At 45.8% G+C, this 17,316-nt stretch overlaps 1 protein-coding gene across 2 annotated transcripts in view; it reads left to right on the forward strand.

The window, feature by feature from the left end:
- The window catches only part of TOP2A (DNA topoisomerase II alpha), a 67,328-nt gene extending 58,775 nt beyond the window's left edge, over positions 1–8,553 (forward strand). The window contains exons 30-35 of one of the 2 annotated variants that reach the window (XM_078645516.1): positions 3,799–3,942; positions 4,054–4,219; positions 4,982–5,046; positions 5,644–5,772; positions 5,884–6,092; positions 6,846–8,553. In XM_078645516.1, coding sequence (XP_078501642.1) covers positions 3,799–3,942; positions 4,054–4,219; positions 4,982–5,046; positions 5,644–5,772; positions 5,884–6,092; positions 6,846–7,022 — 890 coding nt within the window. In that variant the 3' untranslated portion in view covers positions 7,023–8,553. Of the gene's footprint in view, positions 1–3,798; positions 3,943–4,053; positions 4,220–4,981; positions 5,047–5,643; positions 5,773–5,880; positions 6,093–6,845 lie in introns of both variants that reach the window. The other variant, XM_078645515.1, reaches the window with a different exon arrangement.
- The last annotated feature ends 8,763 nt before the right edge of the window (positions 8,554–17,316 follow it).

Genomic DNA, 17,316 nt, shown 5'->3' on the forward strand with positions numbered 1-17,316 from the left:
TGCTCAGCCAAAGTCCTTTTACTTTCAGTTCTTTTTTCTGGCTCCGGCTAGCAGGACCCTGGAGCATTGAGCTCTCCCTTTTTGGGTGTTTTTCAATTTTTTGGCCCTTTTCAAGTGTTTCACTCGACGTTTGACTGCTTCTTCCTTTTGCTGGGTTTTTTGGCCAGTTTTGCCCACTCTTTTGTCAAATATGCCAGCCTTATTCGACAAGTGCCCTGAGTGTGCCAGGAAGGCTAAATCGGACGCTCGGAGTGTGTATCCTGTCTCCCTTCCTCACATGTCCCTGAAGAATGTGAGATTTGTCAATCCTTCAAGAGGACCCTGAAGGGCGGGGAGAAATTTCCTCTCCAAGGCCTGGAAGAACTAAGGAGACATCAGGATCCAGGTGGGTCTGGGCATGGAGGGACTCTGTCTTCATCCTCTGCCCGTGCTTCGGCCTCTGGGAGGCGCCCCAGTCAAGAAAAGGCTAGGAAAAGGCACAGATCTGTCTATGGCCTCGGCGTCAAGAGGAATGACAACCATCTGCTCCCTGTCATCCCAGGGCTCTGGGTCGAAACTATGCCACAGCTCGATGTCGAGGGGACTGACGTCGAGACCTCGGTCGACGTCGAGGACGTCATTGTCGTTGAGGCGCCATCGACGTCGAGATGGGTCCAGGAGGCAACGGCTCTCGCCGCCGAGGCGACACCGCCATTCGCCGTCTAGGTCGACTCAACGTTAGACGTCGAAAAAGAGGTCGAGGAACGAGAAATCAAAGTCAAGACGGCGCTGGTGCTTCTCTAAGAAGAGGTCGGCCTCGAACTTCCTTGTCAAGGCCTGCGCAGAAGAAGTGTGGTTAGGTCTCTGGACTCTGTATATTCTCAGACCTATTCGCCTTCTAGGCCTAGGACGCCTACACCTCCTCTATTGCCTAAGGAGACGCGTCCTCCTCCGGGTAGGTAGATTGACCTCGAGACTCTGCGATACTATTATGTTTCTTCGCTGAGCAAGCCTTCCCTCTGCCCCACGAAGCCTTTAGACCCACAATAGGAGTCTTGCTTTTTCCTTCCCTCTGCCCCACGAAGCCTTTAGACCCACAATAGGAGTCTTGCTTTTTCCTCGCCTATTTTAGGTTTGAGTAAACACCTACTGCCGATTTTTGCAATTAGGCTACAGGAATCTAGGACTGGATGCACCTTAGTGTGTGCAGACCACCCATTTTCCTTTTTCTGGTCCTGATGAAAACCTGGGATTTACCGTTTACAGGTTGAAACATGTAGACCATTCACATAGATACTCACGGTCATAATCACCTATCAGTGACTTCTCACCCTTTTTTAATCTTGTCCAGTAGCCCTTGAATAAAGTTTTTTTTCAAAAAAGTCATACTAGGACAATTTTTAACACCACTTTTTGCACTATTCACTCAAAAAAAAAAACCAGCTCCACTGTAGTTCAGGTGTCGCAGCACACCCTGATGGCACTCGGCCGTCAGGGTGGACCCCGATGATGAAGCATGTCACCAACCAGGTTGGTGAGTGAGGGGTTTTTAACAAAAGGAAAATATTCCTTTTCTCATTGACATCCCATTCAGAACCTTTGTTAAGGTCCTTGTGGTGATACTCCTTTTGTTATTTCTATATTTAAGTCCAGGGGACTGGGAGTACTTTCCATTCACACATGTGAAAAAATCCCTCTCTCTCCTTTTGTTTATATGTATCTCTGTTATAGTCATAAGCGCCCGCCCTCCTCCCCAGTGGAGAAAGTGATTAAATGATGAATGCTACAGGTCTAGCTGATACACCTCCAAAAAACTGAAAGTGGAGGGAGTTGCTGTGCATTCTGGGATACCAGGAGAGTTCTGGAAAGTTTCCTTAAAGGCACGGTATCCCTTTTTAAGCCACATAATGGCAGCCTATGGGGGCTTGTCTGTCCTTCCTCTGTATCATTCCAAGGATTTGGTGAAGGGGGAAGTGCTTTCCATGGTTAAACCTGGCAGACAGGTCTAAAGTGGGATATTTTTGGAATATCCTTGCATTTCTAGTTGAAGCACTGGACAGTGTAGCCTTGCATGTATATGCTGCATTATTTGTCTTTAATTCTCTCTAAAGCGTCTATGCAATACTGCAAAGTAGACAGCTTAAGAGATTATTTGATTGCTCCGGGGTCCCTGCGCATGAGCGGGACTATTCACTAGATTATGACTATAACAGAGAAACCCCTACTACAGAACTGGATTTACAGGTAAGAAACTACTCCTATACCTTAGATAATGGCAATGTTTTAATGTATATGTTCTTGAATTACTGCATTGTCCTTACACTGCGTGTTATCTTGACTATTGTATACTGTGTATATATCTACTGTTGTCGGTCCATCCGTGTGCCTCGAAGGCACGGAAAAAAGGGCGGAACTGATGTCATCACGCCGGCGTGGGCCTATTGTGTCTGTGACGTTGTCGGCGCAAAGCTACAAACGTTGCTGATGCAAGGGGATATTCACAAGGTGAGGAATCCACAGACAGATACTGTATCTACCAGAAAAAGCGTTTCCGAAGGTAAGTAACTTGTTCTATCAGAAGCATCAGTCCGGTCTTGCTGCCTGATCTCTGACTGTTAGATGGAAATTGTTATCTGTCAGGACCGTATGTGTGTTGACCTTTATTGAGACCATCTCAAGATTGACTCCGGTTGTGGTCTTTATTCTCTTCATAGCAGGTTTTTCCTGCTGTTTTCTTTTGATCTCATTAGCTGCCTCATGGTAGCCTTATCACAGTATTGGTTCATGGGTGGTTGCCATTTTTCTGGTGTGGGCAGTGCTCCTCCATTCCCTCGCTGGTTTTCAAGCTTGGTGATATCTGTATATCTATAATTTTCACTCTGTTTCATCTTTGGTCTGTTACCGATGTGTTTATATTTCTATCCGTCTTTCAAATAGATACCTCGATTCTATAGTAGCTTTTTGTTCCTACACTGATCATTCTCCCCACTTGCTGTGCGAGGCCGTATTCTGACGGACTTGTAGGTGTTTATATCTGTCAGTGTAGTTCGCAGACCCACTTCCAAGGATGGTGTTTTGGTATCTTAATTCGAAGATGAGTAAGCTGCGGCTCGATGTGTATCAGACGAATCTTGCTTACCTTTGGTAACACCTTATCTGGTAGAGACAGGATCCAGCCGTAGATTCATTAATGACCCACCCATCCTCCCCGCTCTGTGAACTGCAAATCCTGCTACTGAGAAGATCCCTGTCATGGCATTCTGAAGCCCTGAATTAGGACTTTGCAATTGTTTGCTTATGGAAACAGTGTGCCAATAAAAGACATCTTGGTGTCAGTTTCTATAGTGGCTCCGCGTTGTTGGCGCGAAAGAGTCACAGTAGAAACTGATGTCAGGGGAGGGTTTATAAGGGTCGATTTCACATCCGGAGAACAATGTCGCTGTGGGGTAGTTTGACTCCCTCTTTCCACGTTCAGTTACTGCTGTACAAAAAACTTCAGATCTAGGAATCAGCGGCTATATCCTGTCTATAAGACGAGGCGTTACTGAAAGTAAGTCATTTATTCTTCTGAGCTTTGGTCTTGGTTGGGCCATGGATGTTGAAATACAACGATTAGAGCGATGCTAAAGCACCTCATTCTGGGCCTGCGGGGACTTGTGCTGCTCCATCAGTGCCTTTCAGCAAAGGACCTTACCAATGCCTTGTTGTTTTATTCACTTTATTTTGAAATGTTTCGCATTTGCCTGATGCATCAAATCAACTGGGCCGAAGGCTTGTTTATTGCAAGTTGTTTGGTTTAATGTTAATATTTTATTTCAGGTCCAAAGGGTGGTAAAGGAAAGAAACAAGCTGTGCTACCATTTAAACCTGTTAAGAAGGTGAAAGATCCGTGGGATGGCTCGGAGAGTGAAGGAGAACCAGGTGGTGATTCATCAGCTAGTCCAAAAAGACCACCACAAGCAAGTAAGGCACCCGTTTATTTGGGATTTCTATAACCTGCTTCTAATTTAAAATACAAACTGATTACTACGCTTGGTCTTACACACCCTTCCTTCACTGCCCTGTATCCTACAGGTAAACCCAGGAACCTGATGAGTCAAGATTTTAGTGCAAGTGATGCAGAGAACAATATACCAATGAAAAGGAGTTCTTGTGAACTCAGTGATGAGTTCAACGGCATGTCAGACGATGATAGTCCAGTTCCTAAACCTCCAGCTCCTGTGCTAAAAGCCGGGCCTAAGTGAGTATTGAATATAACTGCTTCGCTGCAAAGCAGTCCAGCATCTACCATCTTTGCATGGGTATTAATAACCTCGATTAAGTGGTTTATGTTGTAGTGCTGACTTGTGCTACAACTTAACCTTCTATTAAATCATGCTCCTTTGGCCTGAGCGCCACAGGGCAAGGCCTTGTATGTGTCTCTGATTATTGCCATTTATCTTCAAGAAAAATGTGTTTTGAAGAAAGCATGCTCCTTCCAATAGTCTTCCTGCAACAGCCAGTCATTGCAACAATCTGAAAACTTTTTATTACTAGGTTTCTGAGTTTCTTATACATTTTGAATCACTCCTAGCCCCCTTTTTGGGGACTGAATGCCATGTGTTGGCCATAAAGGTCTACAAACATGTAGTCCAGATGGCAGGAACTAGTTCACTGTTCATGCCCAAACCTTGTTGGATTGACTGTTGTGAATGAATAGAGCTTACTCTTATTTGCGTTATTTGCATGCCATACACGTGCCTAGCGGAAGGGAACCTTTCTCCCACACAGCCAGTTCTTATCACCCAGTGCTTGATATTGGTGCGGTTTCCATCTTCTGGCTTTGTAAAACTGCTGCCGGCCTTGTTTGGAATACTTGAGGACCCCAGCCCTAAATGTGTCGTTGACTTCAAGGTCCATACATTGTTTGGAAACGAACTGTTAACATTTACTACAGGAGTTAGCGTATGGTGATATGGTGGCATCATAATATTATTTAACATGGACCTATTTCCCTCCGTAGGAAAACTGAAAAGTTGAAAAAAACGAAAACACTTGGCAGCATGAAGTCTTCAGTAAGCACATCTGGTAGGTAGAGCTCTGGACTGGGTTTATGATCAGTGGTGAGCAGGCATCAGTTGATGGTGCTTGGTAGATTGGCCTAGATCTTGGTTCTGATACAAAATAAAGCAGAACTAAGACTTGTAAGGAGGCCATTGAAACTCCTGTTGGTTACAGAATGTGGAAACCCCTTTTGCCAACGTAGAGGTACAAGGGAACAGAGGTATAGACCGTAGAAAGGAGGCCTAGATGAAAGAGCAGCATGAAGTACTCTTGGGTATTGAAAGAAATAAGTGTAGACAATAATAAATAGGCTGTGTCCAATACAGCCTGAAAACAAGAAAAAGGACAAATACGTTTTGTTGTTGTTTTTTTTACATGAAGAACATTAATCAGACACTTACATTGCTGGTGTGCCATTCTTTCGGATAGTTTTGAGGTAGCAATTTATGACAACAATGCTCCATGACAAATTTCCTTCATTAGGGTTTCCTCTAGAACAGCACACATCTCATGAACAGAGTCCTCGCAATGGTTTTTTGTAAAATTTGCTGAATGTGCAGCAATTACTTTTAGTTTATTCAAGCTTTGATATCTGACATTTCCACTCTTAATCTTACCCAGTTGATGTCCTGGACAGTGATGACAAAGCAAGTGGAGCATCTAGTTCTCTTGACCCGGTTGCCAAGCCGGTCGCTGAGAAACCACCCCCTAAAAAGCGAGCTGCACCCAAGAAAGCAGCCAGCACAGACGGTAACTTTATGGAAAAATTATATTTTCTTGTTCTTGCTAGTAAATTAAAATTCTAGTTAATGCTCACAACTGATTATTCTTTTGTATGTGATTAATATTTTTCGAAAGCAGACAAGCAGCAACCATCTATAATGGATGCACTATCTAAACCAAAGACAAGCAAGGCAAAGCCCTCCAAAGCTATGTCGCTGGACGCTGGGATGCAAAAGCCAGCACCAAAGAAAAAAGCTGAGCCACCCCAGAAGCGAAAAAACTATGACGGTTCATCTTCGGATTCGGACTCGGATTTTGGTGTGAAAAGGAAGACCACTGCAGTTAAGGTCAGTATGTTTATTTACATATTTAGTCCTGTGCGCTTGACCTGCCACATGCTGGTTCGTATTTTCATGAACTAGGTTGTCATTGCAGCATTTTGACTCCTTAACACATTTTTGCAATTTTCCGACATCTTTTGTAATAGCCCTTTTTGCACCTTTATTCCTTTTCTTTTCTGTAAGTTTGATCTTTGCTAACCCAAAAACCTGATCTCTGAAGTTGTACTGTGAATAGTCCAGAGACTCTAATTGATTTATCGTCCTCCATCAGCAGATATTGAAGTTGTGTACATTTACTGTGATCACCCAATAAACCACATTGCAAATGGCCTGTCTTGCATGCTACATCCCTTTTGGATTCGGAGTTTGAGATTGGATCAGCAATAGATTAATGGATGACAGTTTGAGTCATAAATCCTAGTGTGAGGTGCATGGCTAGTGGGTGCTTTTATGAACGTCTGTTACCCTCCTTTATCCTGCATAATTCTGCCACATTGCTGGGGTTGCAGTGTCTGCCTTCCCCTCTGATTAATTGGAGCAAAACTTCAAGGGAGTGGCAATTATGTATTTTTTTTATAGGTTATGTTTAGCTACCATGGTAATTGTAAGACTTTAAAGGTGTTTGTTGGGCTACTGCAATAAGTGTGTACTACACAGCTTTACCAAATCAAAGATTTACCTTCCTTATGTACACTTGTGAATAGCTTTGCAGTTTCATGATACGTTTCCTCACAATTGTTACTCCTTTCTCTTCTCCAGAAAAGCAAAATCATAGATGACGACAGTTTCCATGCGGTCCTCCATTCCGACTCGGACTCGTGCGCGCATACACCTGCTCCATCTGTGCGCGCGAGGCCTGGACGTGCCAAAAAACCAATTAGTTATGCCATTGATGATTCAGATAACGAGACAGATACAGAAGATATGTTCTGCTAGATGTATTCCTTTGTTCACACATTATAAATACTATGGCTTTTATGTGGTGAAAGCGAACTGCCATTTATTTGTTGCTAGATAGACCTCCCTCGTCAATGGCCTGCTATCACCAAGATATCATGACCGATGAGTTTTAAACTGGTACTTCACATTTTTACTCTGCGAAGACCTGCAATCTGTAGGGTCCTCCTATCAAAATGACCAAGTGGATCCTCAAATTATCGGTTTTATGGTAGTCTGTTTTATAGAGCACATTTTAATTCCCTAGATTCCAGTCAGGCTCTAATGCAGAAATTAGACTGTTTATTCGCAGGGTAGTCGAGCTTGAACTAGAAGCTGTGGAGCAGGATAAAATGAAGGATTCACACTCTTTGTGTGCCGTCCCAAAATTGGGGAGGGGAAGACTAGTGTATCTGAGCTTTGGTGGAGTGAAATGAATTTTCCAGGTAGATGCTGAGCAGCAAATGTGGATTCTTATGTTGCCTGCTGATACAGCCGTTCTTCATCATGTTTGTCATTTTGTAAGACTTTTTTTCCCAGTGTAAAGAATCAGGATAGTGTTCAAGCTCCTACATTCCTCTGAGTAGCATGTGTAGTGATTTTGCTTGTCCTTTCCAGTGCAGATGGTGCTAAAGTTTACTTATGAGCCCTGGACACTTCCACATATTTTTCTCACTGTTGGTAGTCGGTCTTCCAGATGCCTTGTGATGGATTTTTGTTTCTTGGACTACAACATTCTGTCATGCATCCTTGGTCCTACCTTTGCAACCTAAGAGGATCTGCAGAGTGGCACCTGGTTAGCTACAATGTGCCATTTCCTTGCTGGGGCATGTCTACCCCCTCCCCCCTCAATTGCAAACTGAGGTGTCTTACATTCTTCTTCCACTGCACTATTGCTCCTGTGCTGAAGTCATACTGAGAAGTGTTAATGTTTCTATGAAGCTCCAATGGAGAGGATACATTGCCCAACTTTTCAGTCACTGGTAGCCACCCTCCACCTTCCTTCACAGAACTCACGATTGCAAATTGATTCAGAAGTGAAAAACAAAGTTAAGCAATTGGTACAGAAGCAGCTCCTCTGTAGAATCGAAGTAAACTCTGCTAATGAGTTCAGCGACTTCATATAAACTCATCTCTTCTGCCATGGATTGAATTTTTTTCTCTGGCAATCCTGGATCTGTATAATTACATTTACGATTCCCTACACGGTTGGGGACGCAGCAGCATAATCGAGATCTGGAAACTTTTCTTAAAGTAGCAAGCATGGCTGCCAGTTGCCTGGGTATTTAGTTACAGAACCTACTTGAAGTTCCCCTGAACCAACAATCAGTACTTGGAGCACAGCTATGATCCTGGTCTTTTAGATGTTCATCTCCGGCGCCTGCTTTGTAAAATATGCGTTTGCGAAGTCTGTTTCCCAGTATCATTGTTGTCTGTCTGCCTGTAAATATTTTCTCTATTTCTTACTTTGTATATTATTTCTGAAACCTTTTCATACATCTGCTTTTTGTAATAAATGGTTTTACAGTGATTGGTCTGTTTATTAAAAATTATTTTTATTAGCAAATAAACATGTACAGTTTTCTGGACACTAATGTATAAACCATTGCTACACAGGGCACAAGTTTGTGCCTGCCTTTTCTGGCATGGACATCTAGTTATAAAATACTTTACTTCAAAGTTTTTAACAGGAGTTGTTTTGACCGTTTCATAAAGTGGTTTGCATTGTTTTGTTTGCGATTTCAAGTCGGCCAGTTTGTGTTTACCATAGAGCTAGGACTCGCTCCGTTATTGCGATCTTTCTCCTCTGAGAGGTTGTGGGGTGCCTGTCTATGCGGTGTAAGCATCAGCCTATGCTATATATCTTGGGTGTCTTCGCCAGTCTCCTGTCATGATTTGTAATTAGAGCTCCTAGTTTTATGGTATTTATTTTTTTGCCATTTCCGTCTGTATTTATCCATATTTATTTTTGGGGCATCTTTTCTGCATTTATCCACATTTATTTTTGTCACAAGCGAAAGACTACGCTACAGCTAGTATTTTTCCACATTTATTTAAATTGTGAATGCACACATGTGCTTGGTTGTTATTGGTCAACGCTATGCTATACATTCATCTGAAAACTTTGCCATTTGCAGCATGTCCCAAATATGCTTAAAAGTGCTATCACAAGCTATTTGTCTCAGAGCCTTGCAGTTTCTGCCATTGGCATGGTGCCACATCCTCTTCCCCCACTGAACACTTTACTGCCACACTGAGAGGCTAGTGGTGGTAGGAGAGTAGGGTCTGCAATCCTATGATCACCCAGATTTTTGCTTTTTGCTTCACTGGTTTACGACTTTCCCTGGCTGTGGGCATGCTAATCAGACCCACAGCCTAGCTGTTCTCTCTACTCCAAATTGTACCCAGGTACTGGATTGACACTGGGCCCTCTCTGAGTCCCTGTACCCAGGGCTGAGGTGCACCCAGAGGTCTCCCAGGGGCTGCAGCATGTATTATGCCACCCCTGGGCGGACTAACTAAACAGACACAACTGGCTGCTTGACAGCTGGGAGCAAGGTGGTGTAATCACCCTTTGCTTTAGATATAGTATACCTATATCTAAACCTAAAGTGGGCACGCAGATCTCCTATCAGTCACTCCTATGGCAGGCCTTAACAATCCTGAAGGCAGAGTGCTTGGAATCGTGTGAGATGGTGCTCTGGCATGAGCTGAGCCTGTCTGCGGCTTTCGGGATCTATCCCTTAGCTGTTTCCATGATAGCGTCAGACCATATACTCTTAAGTGCCTTATAATCCTCGCGGTTATGGTAACTTTGGCCTGGCATTATCTAAACATGTCGTGTAAGGTGTCATACGCTTAGGAATACTACCCCCTCGCCAGTTCTGGCGACGGGGGTAGCATTCCACCCCTCTAGAGGGAGAAGACCTGTTGGTAACCTGTAACCCCGGTTAAAGTCGAACATAGCCTCAGCTCCACAAGATGGATGCTGCCACCGAGACACAAGTCTGCCCTCCTGCTGCTGGGAGTCCTTCCAGCGCGGGAGGCAAGGACAAAGGGTTTCCTGCCAGGGGCGGTGCCAGCACCGTCCCAGACAGGATTTTGTGTATCCCAGGTAGGCAGGGCTTTAGAGGAAGGTGACTGCAAGTGGCACCCCGGTGCTCACTGTGCATATGCCGGCTTGAGACAGTTCCAGGGGCACAGAGGGGTGTAACCACCCCCCTCCTAGTCCCACCCATAGGGCAGGACTTAGTCGCGTGCCAGCCCCTTTTCTCAGGATAAAGGTAGGAGCAGGCCCCCTTCCAAATCGGATCATCTTTAAATCCTGAAACCACTTTCCACGAAAGGAACTCGAGACTTCTTCTCAAGATTTCTCCCTTGTGACTAAGGAGTAGTCACCCTGCAGCAGCAGGCACCATCCAAGCATCGCGGTTTGCTGTAAGTCTCTCCTCCGGATCAAGACTGCCCAGCTCGACGAGAACCGGCTTCCCTGGCACCTCTGACCTACCTGCATCATCAGCCCAGCTGAGATTCGTGGGTGTGACGAGACCTCGAGGGACAGGCCATCTTCAAGACTGCACGACGCTTGCCCAGCACGACTACTGAGGGATCCTCACGTGGGTGCTTTGGGGTTCGAGAAGCCCCGACACTGAGCAGCTCCAGCACCGAAGTCCAGCCCCCTTGCATCCACGAGATCTGCGTGGGGCCCTTCTGCTCTTTGCTGCTCACCGCGTTGTCCAGGTCACTTGCCCGTTGGCTAGTGGCCCTTCTGATGACGAACCACGATGACAACACCGCTGGTCTGGTTGCTCCAGACTGGCCCTTGCTCCCCTCCAACAGAGGAGCACCCCGGACCCTCCTGGTCCACTCCAAACGCCATTTTGAGTCCACCGCGTGGGCTTGCATTTGCCAAGAGTTGTTGCCCCAATCCTGGGTCCAGTGACGTCGACAGCAGATACCTCCGTGGGACAGCTCGCACCTCCATCCTGGTCGCCGACAACGCCTCCTGGTCCGAGAGACTGCAGAGCCCAGCGTCGCCCACTCAGCTGGTCGAGGTGACTTCGTCCGGTGCCATCCTGGTGCCCACCTAATCACTGGCTAGTGATTCAGAACTTTGTCCCCTCTGCTTACAGGTCTCCTTCCCTGATCCAGGTTTGGATCCCTCCGAATCTCTTCACTGGTCGCCTGCCGGCAACTTCTTCTTTCAGGCTCCATAGACTGCAACGAGGATTCCCGACGTCTTTTCAGACCTATGCAGCCGCAGCCCCTGGGCTAGGTAACCTGAGCATTTCGGTGCTCCAGCATAGCTTAGCTATCTAAGTGTCCAGATCCTTTTTCGTTTCAGCTCTATCTAGTCGGATTCGTCCGATAACACTAACTTTGCATTTACTAGGATCCATAGACTTTGTTCCGCATTACGCGTGAGTGTTCCCACTCTGCACACAACGTCCCTAGGCCTCCTGCTCGTAATCTGAAGGTTCAGTAGAATAGTCCTAGCGATCCCAAAGCCTATGAGAGTAGTACTTACCTGCTAGTAATTTTGCATTCCACTTTTGTAATATATGGTTTTTCGTGCCCCTCGGGCATCTGTGTAAATTGTGCGACTTCAGTATTTTCTTAAGAGTTTTGTTATGTGCTTAGCTCCCTGACTCATAAAGAGATCAGGGTAGTCTTGTTATAAATAAATATAGTTTATTTTCATAACTTGTGTGGTGTCCTTTCACTTGGTGTTCAAGGGGTAAATGTGATGGTAAAACAGCTGGCTTAACACGCCCTCTAGAGTTTAGCCTAAAGACTGCTTGTGTCCATGCTACTAGGATAGCTGGTCTATCAGGTTGACTTACAACCAATCATCAATAAGGGTTGTTTGGAATGATACATAGTGATCACTAGAATAGTGAGCACTGCATATCAGGCCAACTTCTCACATTGGTGAGCAGCGGTTGGGATTTGAGCTTGCTGTTTTACCACACGTATCCTAAGAATATCATTTGAAAGATCACATAAGTACCAAGGTACATATAACTTAGCTTAGAATACTCTGAGTTCTACTGAACCAGCTCTTGTGCAACAGGGCCTAGCACACCCTGACTACAACTCTAGCAAGGGATCAGTAGGTAAACAAATAGTGTAGGTAAGTGCACCACTTACACCTCACTAGAAAAGCATGTCTACCCATGGAGAGTCTTCAGAGACTCCCCTAGTGGCTAGTGACCCTCCACAGGTCATCTCAAGATATGCAGCTCTCAGTTTCCAGGAGATGAGACAAGTGTGTACCTCCAGGAAACTGAAACAGGGGTCTAACCCCACCATTCCCTTTCTGATAGGTCTCTTAGAGACATATGATGCTAGGAAAGCTTCTCATACCTGCCTCCTCATCCTTCTTGACCTCTCGTCAGCATTTGACACGGTCAAACATGAGAACTTGCTGGAGCTGCTAAGCACTAGAATGGGGCTATCGGGAACTGTTCTCAATTGGTTTTCGTCCTTCCTTCACAACCGGTCTCAGAGGTTCAAGATCGACAATGTGCTATCTACACCTGTGCCTGCAGATCTAGGTGTTCCACAAGGATCCTCCCTCTCCCCCACACTGTTCAACCTCGTCATGGAACCGCTCGCCACCTTGCTCCAAGCTTCCAATGTCCAATTCCATATGTACGCCGACGACACACAACTTTACCTAAAGCTACAATCCCCGGAAGATATTAAACATCTGAATTCCACGCTTATTAACACAATCTTGGCTGGCCGATAATCACCTCAAACTAAATGCTCTGAAAACTGAGTTCCTACTCATCTCACCCCCGGCGAAAATTTCCACCACCCAAACCTGGCTCAACAACCTAACAGCACTCCATGTCCAACCCACCATCGTGGACTCGGCGAAATCCCTAGGCATCACACTCGACGCCAAGCTCAACATGCAGTAGCACGTTAGCAAAGCCACAAAAGCAGCTAATTTCCAAATTAACACACTGAGGAAAATTAAACCCTTCCTCCCTGCCGAAGACTTCCAAACTGCTGTACAAGCTTTAGTCATCCCTCGAATAGACTACGGAATTGCGGCCCTCAGCGGACTCCCGCTATCCACAACTGCACCCTTAAGAGCCTCCCTGAACGCTGCCGCAAGACTCATTACTGGCTCAAGAAAGCATTCGCACATATCCCCAGACTTAAAGTCTCTAAAATGGCTGCCTTTTGAAGCCAGAATACAGCTAAAAATTGCAGTTATGAGACACGCGGCCGTGCACCACAAGGCACCCAACTACCTCGCTCAAAAGTTGTCTATCGGGAGGTTCGAGATCCAATAGGAGTACAAAAAATCTACTCCTGAAACCTTGTAGATTCCGGAAAGTGAAAACATACAAGCGCTCCTTCTCAGGAATGGCACCCAGGATCTGGAATGCGCTCCCTCCTGAAACCAGGCTTATCTCCTCCACTGCACTCTTCAAGAAAGAGGTGAAAACCATCCTTCTGGCCAAGATCTCCTGAACCTTATAGGTGTTGGATCAGAGACTCTGCATTGCTTTGCATCACTGCTCACCTTGTCCTTTGGCACTATACTTCTACTTGATGGGGGCACTACTACGCTACTCTCTTACTACCGACCAAGATATGATACACGTTGGTTTACTGATCCACTCTCCCGATGCCCCCACTCATTATTCTCTCTATACTAAAACATTGATATCAGCCATCCACACACCCAAGGGGTACCTGTACACCTCTGTAGTGGGATCAATGACATGTGCTGTCTTATATTACTTCTTTACCTGATTGTATATTGATTTGTTTTATGTATGTTATTACTATCCCTGTTATTACCATGTTATTGACTATTATACTGTTCCAATTATCTTTGTTGATTCCTACTGCCCCTACCCTGTCTTTGTGAAGCGCTCTGATATCTGTAAGGATCCTGTTCGCGCTATATAAAACTTTGAATAAATAAATACAGATGGGAATATGCCAGCCTTAGAGGGTACCCTTGGTGATCCAGACCTCCTTGACACTGACAAAGCAGTTGAGGAGGAGGAAGAAGAGGAACTCTCTGGGGATGAGGCAGACAACAGGCCTGAGTTAGTCAGCAGACTTACTAGGGCCAACTTAGACCTACTTAGGGAGGGATCTGGGGGACCCCCAGTACTGACCCTAATGAGGCCTAACCTTGGAGTTAGGAGAGATAGATCTCATTCTAGGGACTCCAATAGATCTCTGCACTCAATGCCTCTTCTCAGAGGAGAAGGAATTCTCCCCAGAGGGGATTGACTTCCCCTCAGAGAAAAGAACATGAAGCAATGATGAGACAGGCTAATCTGAGGATTGAAAGGGAAGAACTTGCCCTGGCCAAAGAGCAGCTTGCCTTTGCTAGAGAGCAGCAGATGAGTGGGACAGTTCCCACTGGTGGCAGCATTATCCCCAAGGATAAAGACAGGAGTATAGATACTAGACACCTGAGTAAAATAGTGCCCCCCCTTTAAACAAGGGGATGACATCCACAAGTGGATGACTGCTCTGGAGAGGGCCTGCACTGTCCAGTGCATCCCCCCTGAGTCAGTGGGCAGCTATATTGTGGCTCTCCTTTGAAGGCAAAGGTAGAGATAAGCTCCTCACTACTAGAGCTGAGGATGCTAACAATTACCAAGTCCTGAAGAACACACTGATTGATGGGTTTGGCCTAACCACTGAGCAGTACAGGTTGCTGTTCAGGGACACCCAGAAAATTCAGTCTCAGGATTGGTCTGACTGTGGATTGTGCCACTAAGGCTTTGTAAGGCTGGTTGCTGGGCAGTAAGGTTACTGATTATACAGGGTTGTACAATCTGATCATGAGAGAGCAGATTTTAAATAACTGTCAGAACCAGTTGTTGCATCAGCACCTTGTTGACTCCGATCTGACCTCTCCCCAAGAATTGGGAAAGAAGGCAGACAGATGGGTCAGAACAAGGGTCAAGCAGAACCAGACTCAGAACCAGGGTGGTCAGAAGAAAGCAGACCAAAAGGGTAGTAACAAGAGTGAACAAAATGACCAGAAGTCTTCAACAGGTCTCCAACAAACCAAAGAGGATGGGGGCCAGGCTTCACAGCAGAAAAAGACTACTCCAGAAGGCCAGTCAAAAAGGTGGTGCCAATACTGTAAAAGTAAGTCTCACTGGTTTAGTGAGTGCACCAAGAGAGGAGGGCAAACTCCTACCACTACAGCCCCTAAGGCAACTGCACCCCCTAGTACAGTCAGTAATGGTAGTGCACCTCCCAAGGGAATAGTTGGGTTAACCTTGGGTACTGAGGGGTGTGACAACCTAGTTGGCACACTCACTCGGGCTGTCCTTGTCTGTACAGGGGATATGGATATATCCCCTGATGTCAGTCCCAATACTTTGGGCAAATACAGACAGACACCTTTAATAAATGGCAAAATGGCTCAGGCCTATAGGGACACTTGTGCCCGTGTCACCATGGTGACACCTAACTTTGTGGACCCTGGACAGATCATGGCAGGTACAGATTTCCTGGTGACCAATGCCAGCAACGTCACTACCAGTCATAGTATGGTGATTGTTGCTTTCTCCTGGGGAGGGGTAAGTGGCCAAAAGAAAGTTGTGGTTAGTTCAGACCTCCCAGTGGATTGTTTGTTGGGCAATGATGTGGAGTCATCACTATGGTCAGAAGTGGAGCAGAGGACTCACATGGAGATGTTAGGCTTGCCAGCACATGTGCTTGCTGTGACTAGGTCACAGGCCAGAAGATGCCCCACTGAACAGGTGCTGGATCCTGGAACAATGGACCAGACACCTTCCAAGAAGAGCAGTAGGGTTAAGGCATTGCCTTCCCCCTTGTGAGAAGTTGGCCTGATATATAATGTTCACTATTCTAGTGAGCACTCTGTATCAGTCCAAACAACCCTTATTGATGATTGGTTGTAAGTCAACCTTATAGACCAGCTATCCTAGTAGCATGGATACCAGCAGTCTAAGGCTAAGACTCTAGAGGGCGTGTTAAGCCAGCTGTTTTACCATCACATTACCCCTTGAACACCAAGTGAAAGGACACCACACAAGTTATCAAAAATAAAGTATATTTATTTATAACAAGACTACCCTGGCTCTTTGAGACAGGGAGCTAAGCACACAACAAAACTCTTAAAGAATTACTGAAAGTCGCACAATTTACACAAATGCCCGAGGGGCACGAAAAACCATATACACAAGAAGTGGAATGCGAAGTTACTAGCAGGTAAGTAATACTTTTCTAGACTGTAGAAACGCTAGGCCTACAATGCTGAACCCTTAGATTAGAAGCAGGAGGCCTAGGGACGCCGTGTGCAGAGTGGGAACTCTCACCCGTAATGCGGGAACAAGTCTATGGATACTAGCACTTTGCAAAGTTACTGTTCTCGGGCGAACCCGACTAGGTGGGTCGAAAACAAGGGTGGATCCGAACACTTAGGGTGTTGGACTATGCTGGAGCACCGGAGTACTCAGTTTACCTAGCCCAGGGGCTGCGGCTGCATAGGGTTCAAGTTGTGTCGGAAACCCTCGTTGAAGATCCAGGAGCCTGAAGAAAGAAGTTGCTGGCAGGCGGCCAGTGAAGGAGTTCGTGGTGATCCAAGCCTGGATCAGGGAAGAAGAAACCTGTAAGCAGAGGGGGACCAAGTTCTGAATCACTAGCCAGTGATTTAGGTGGGCACCAGGATGGCACCGGACGAAGTCACCTCAGCCAGGTGAGTGGGCGCTGCTGGGCTCTGCAGTCTCTCGGACCAGGAGGTGTTGTCGGCGACCAGGATGGAGGTACCAGCTGTCCCACGAAGGTCTCTGCTGTCGACGTCGCTGGACCCAGGATTGGGGCAACAAGTCTTTGTGAGAAGTTGGCCTGATATGCAGTGCTCACTATTCTAGTGATCACTATGTATCAGTCCAAACAACCCTTATTGATGATTGGTTGTAAGTCAACCTTATAGACCAGCTATCCTAGTAGCATGGATACGAGCAGTCTAAGGCTAAGACTCTAGAGGGCGTGTTAAGCCAGCTGTTTTACCATCACATTACCCCTTGAACACCAAGTGAAAGGACACCACACAAGTTATGAAAATAAACAGATATTTATTTATAACAAGACTACCCTGAACTCTTTGAGTCAGGGAGCTAAGCACAATACAAAACTCTTAAGAAAATACTTTAAGTCGCACAATTTACACAAATGCCTTAGGGGCACGAAAAACCATATACACAGTAAGTGGAATGCGAACTTGCTAGCAGGTAAGTAGTACGTTTCTAGACTTAGGAATCGCTAGGCC

The sequence above is a fragment of the Lissotriton helveticus genome, chromosome 5_1, assembly GCF_964261635.1.
Source record: "Lissotriton helveticus chromosome 5_1, aLisHel1.1, whole genome shotgun sequence".
In the NCBI taxonomy this organism is placed as follows: Eukaryota; Metazoa; Chordata; class Amphibia; order Caudata; family Salamandridae; genus Lissotriton; species Lissotriton helveticus.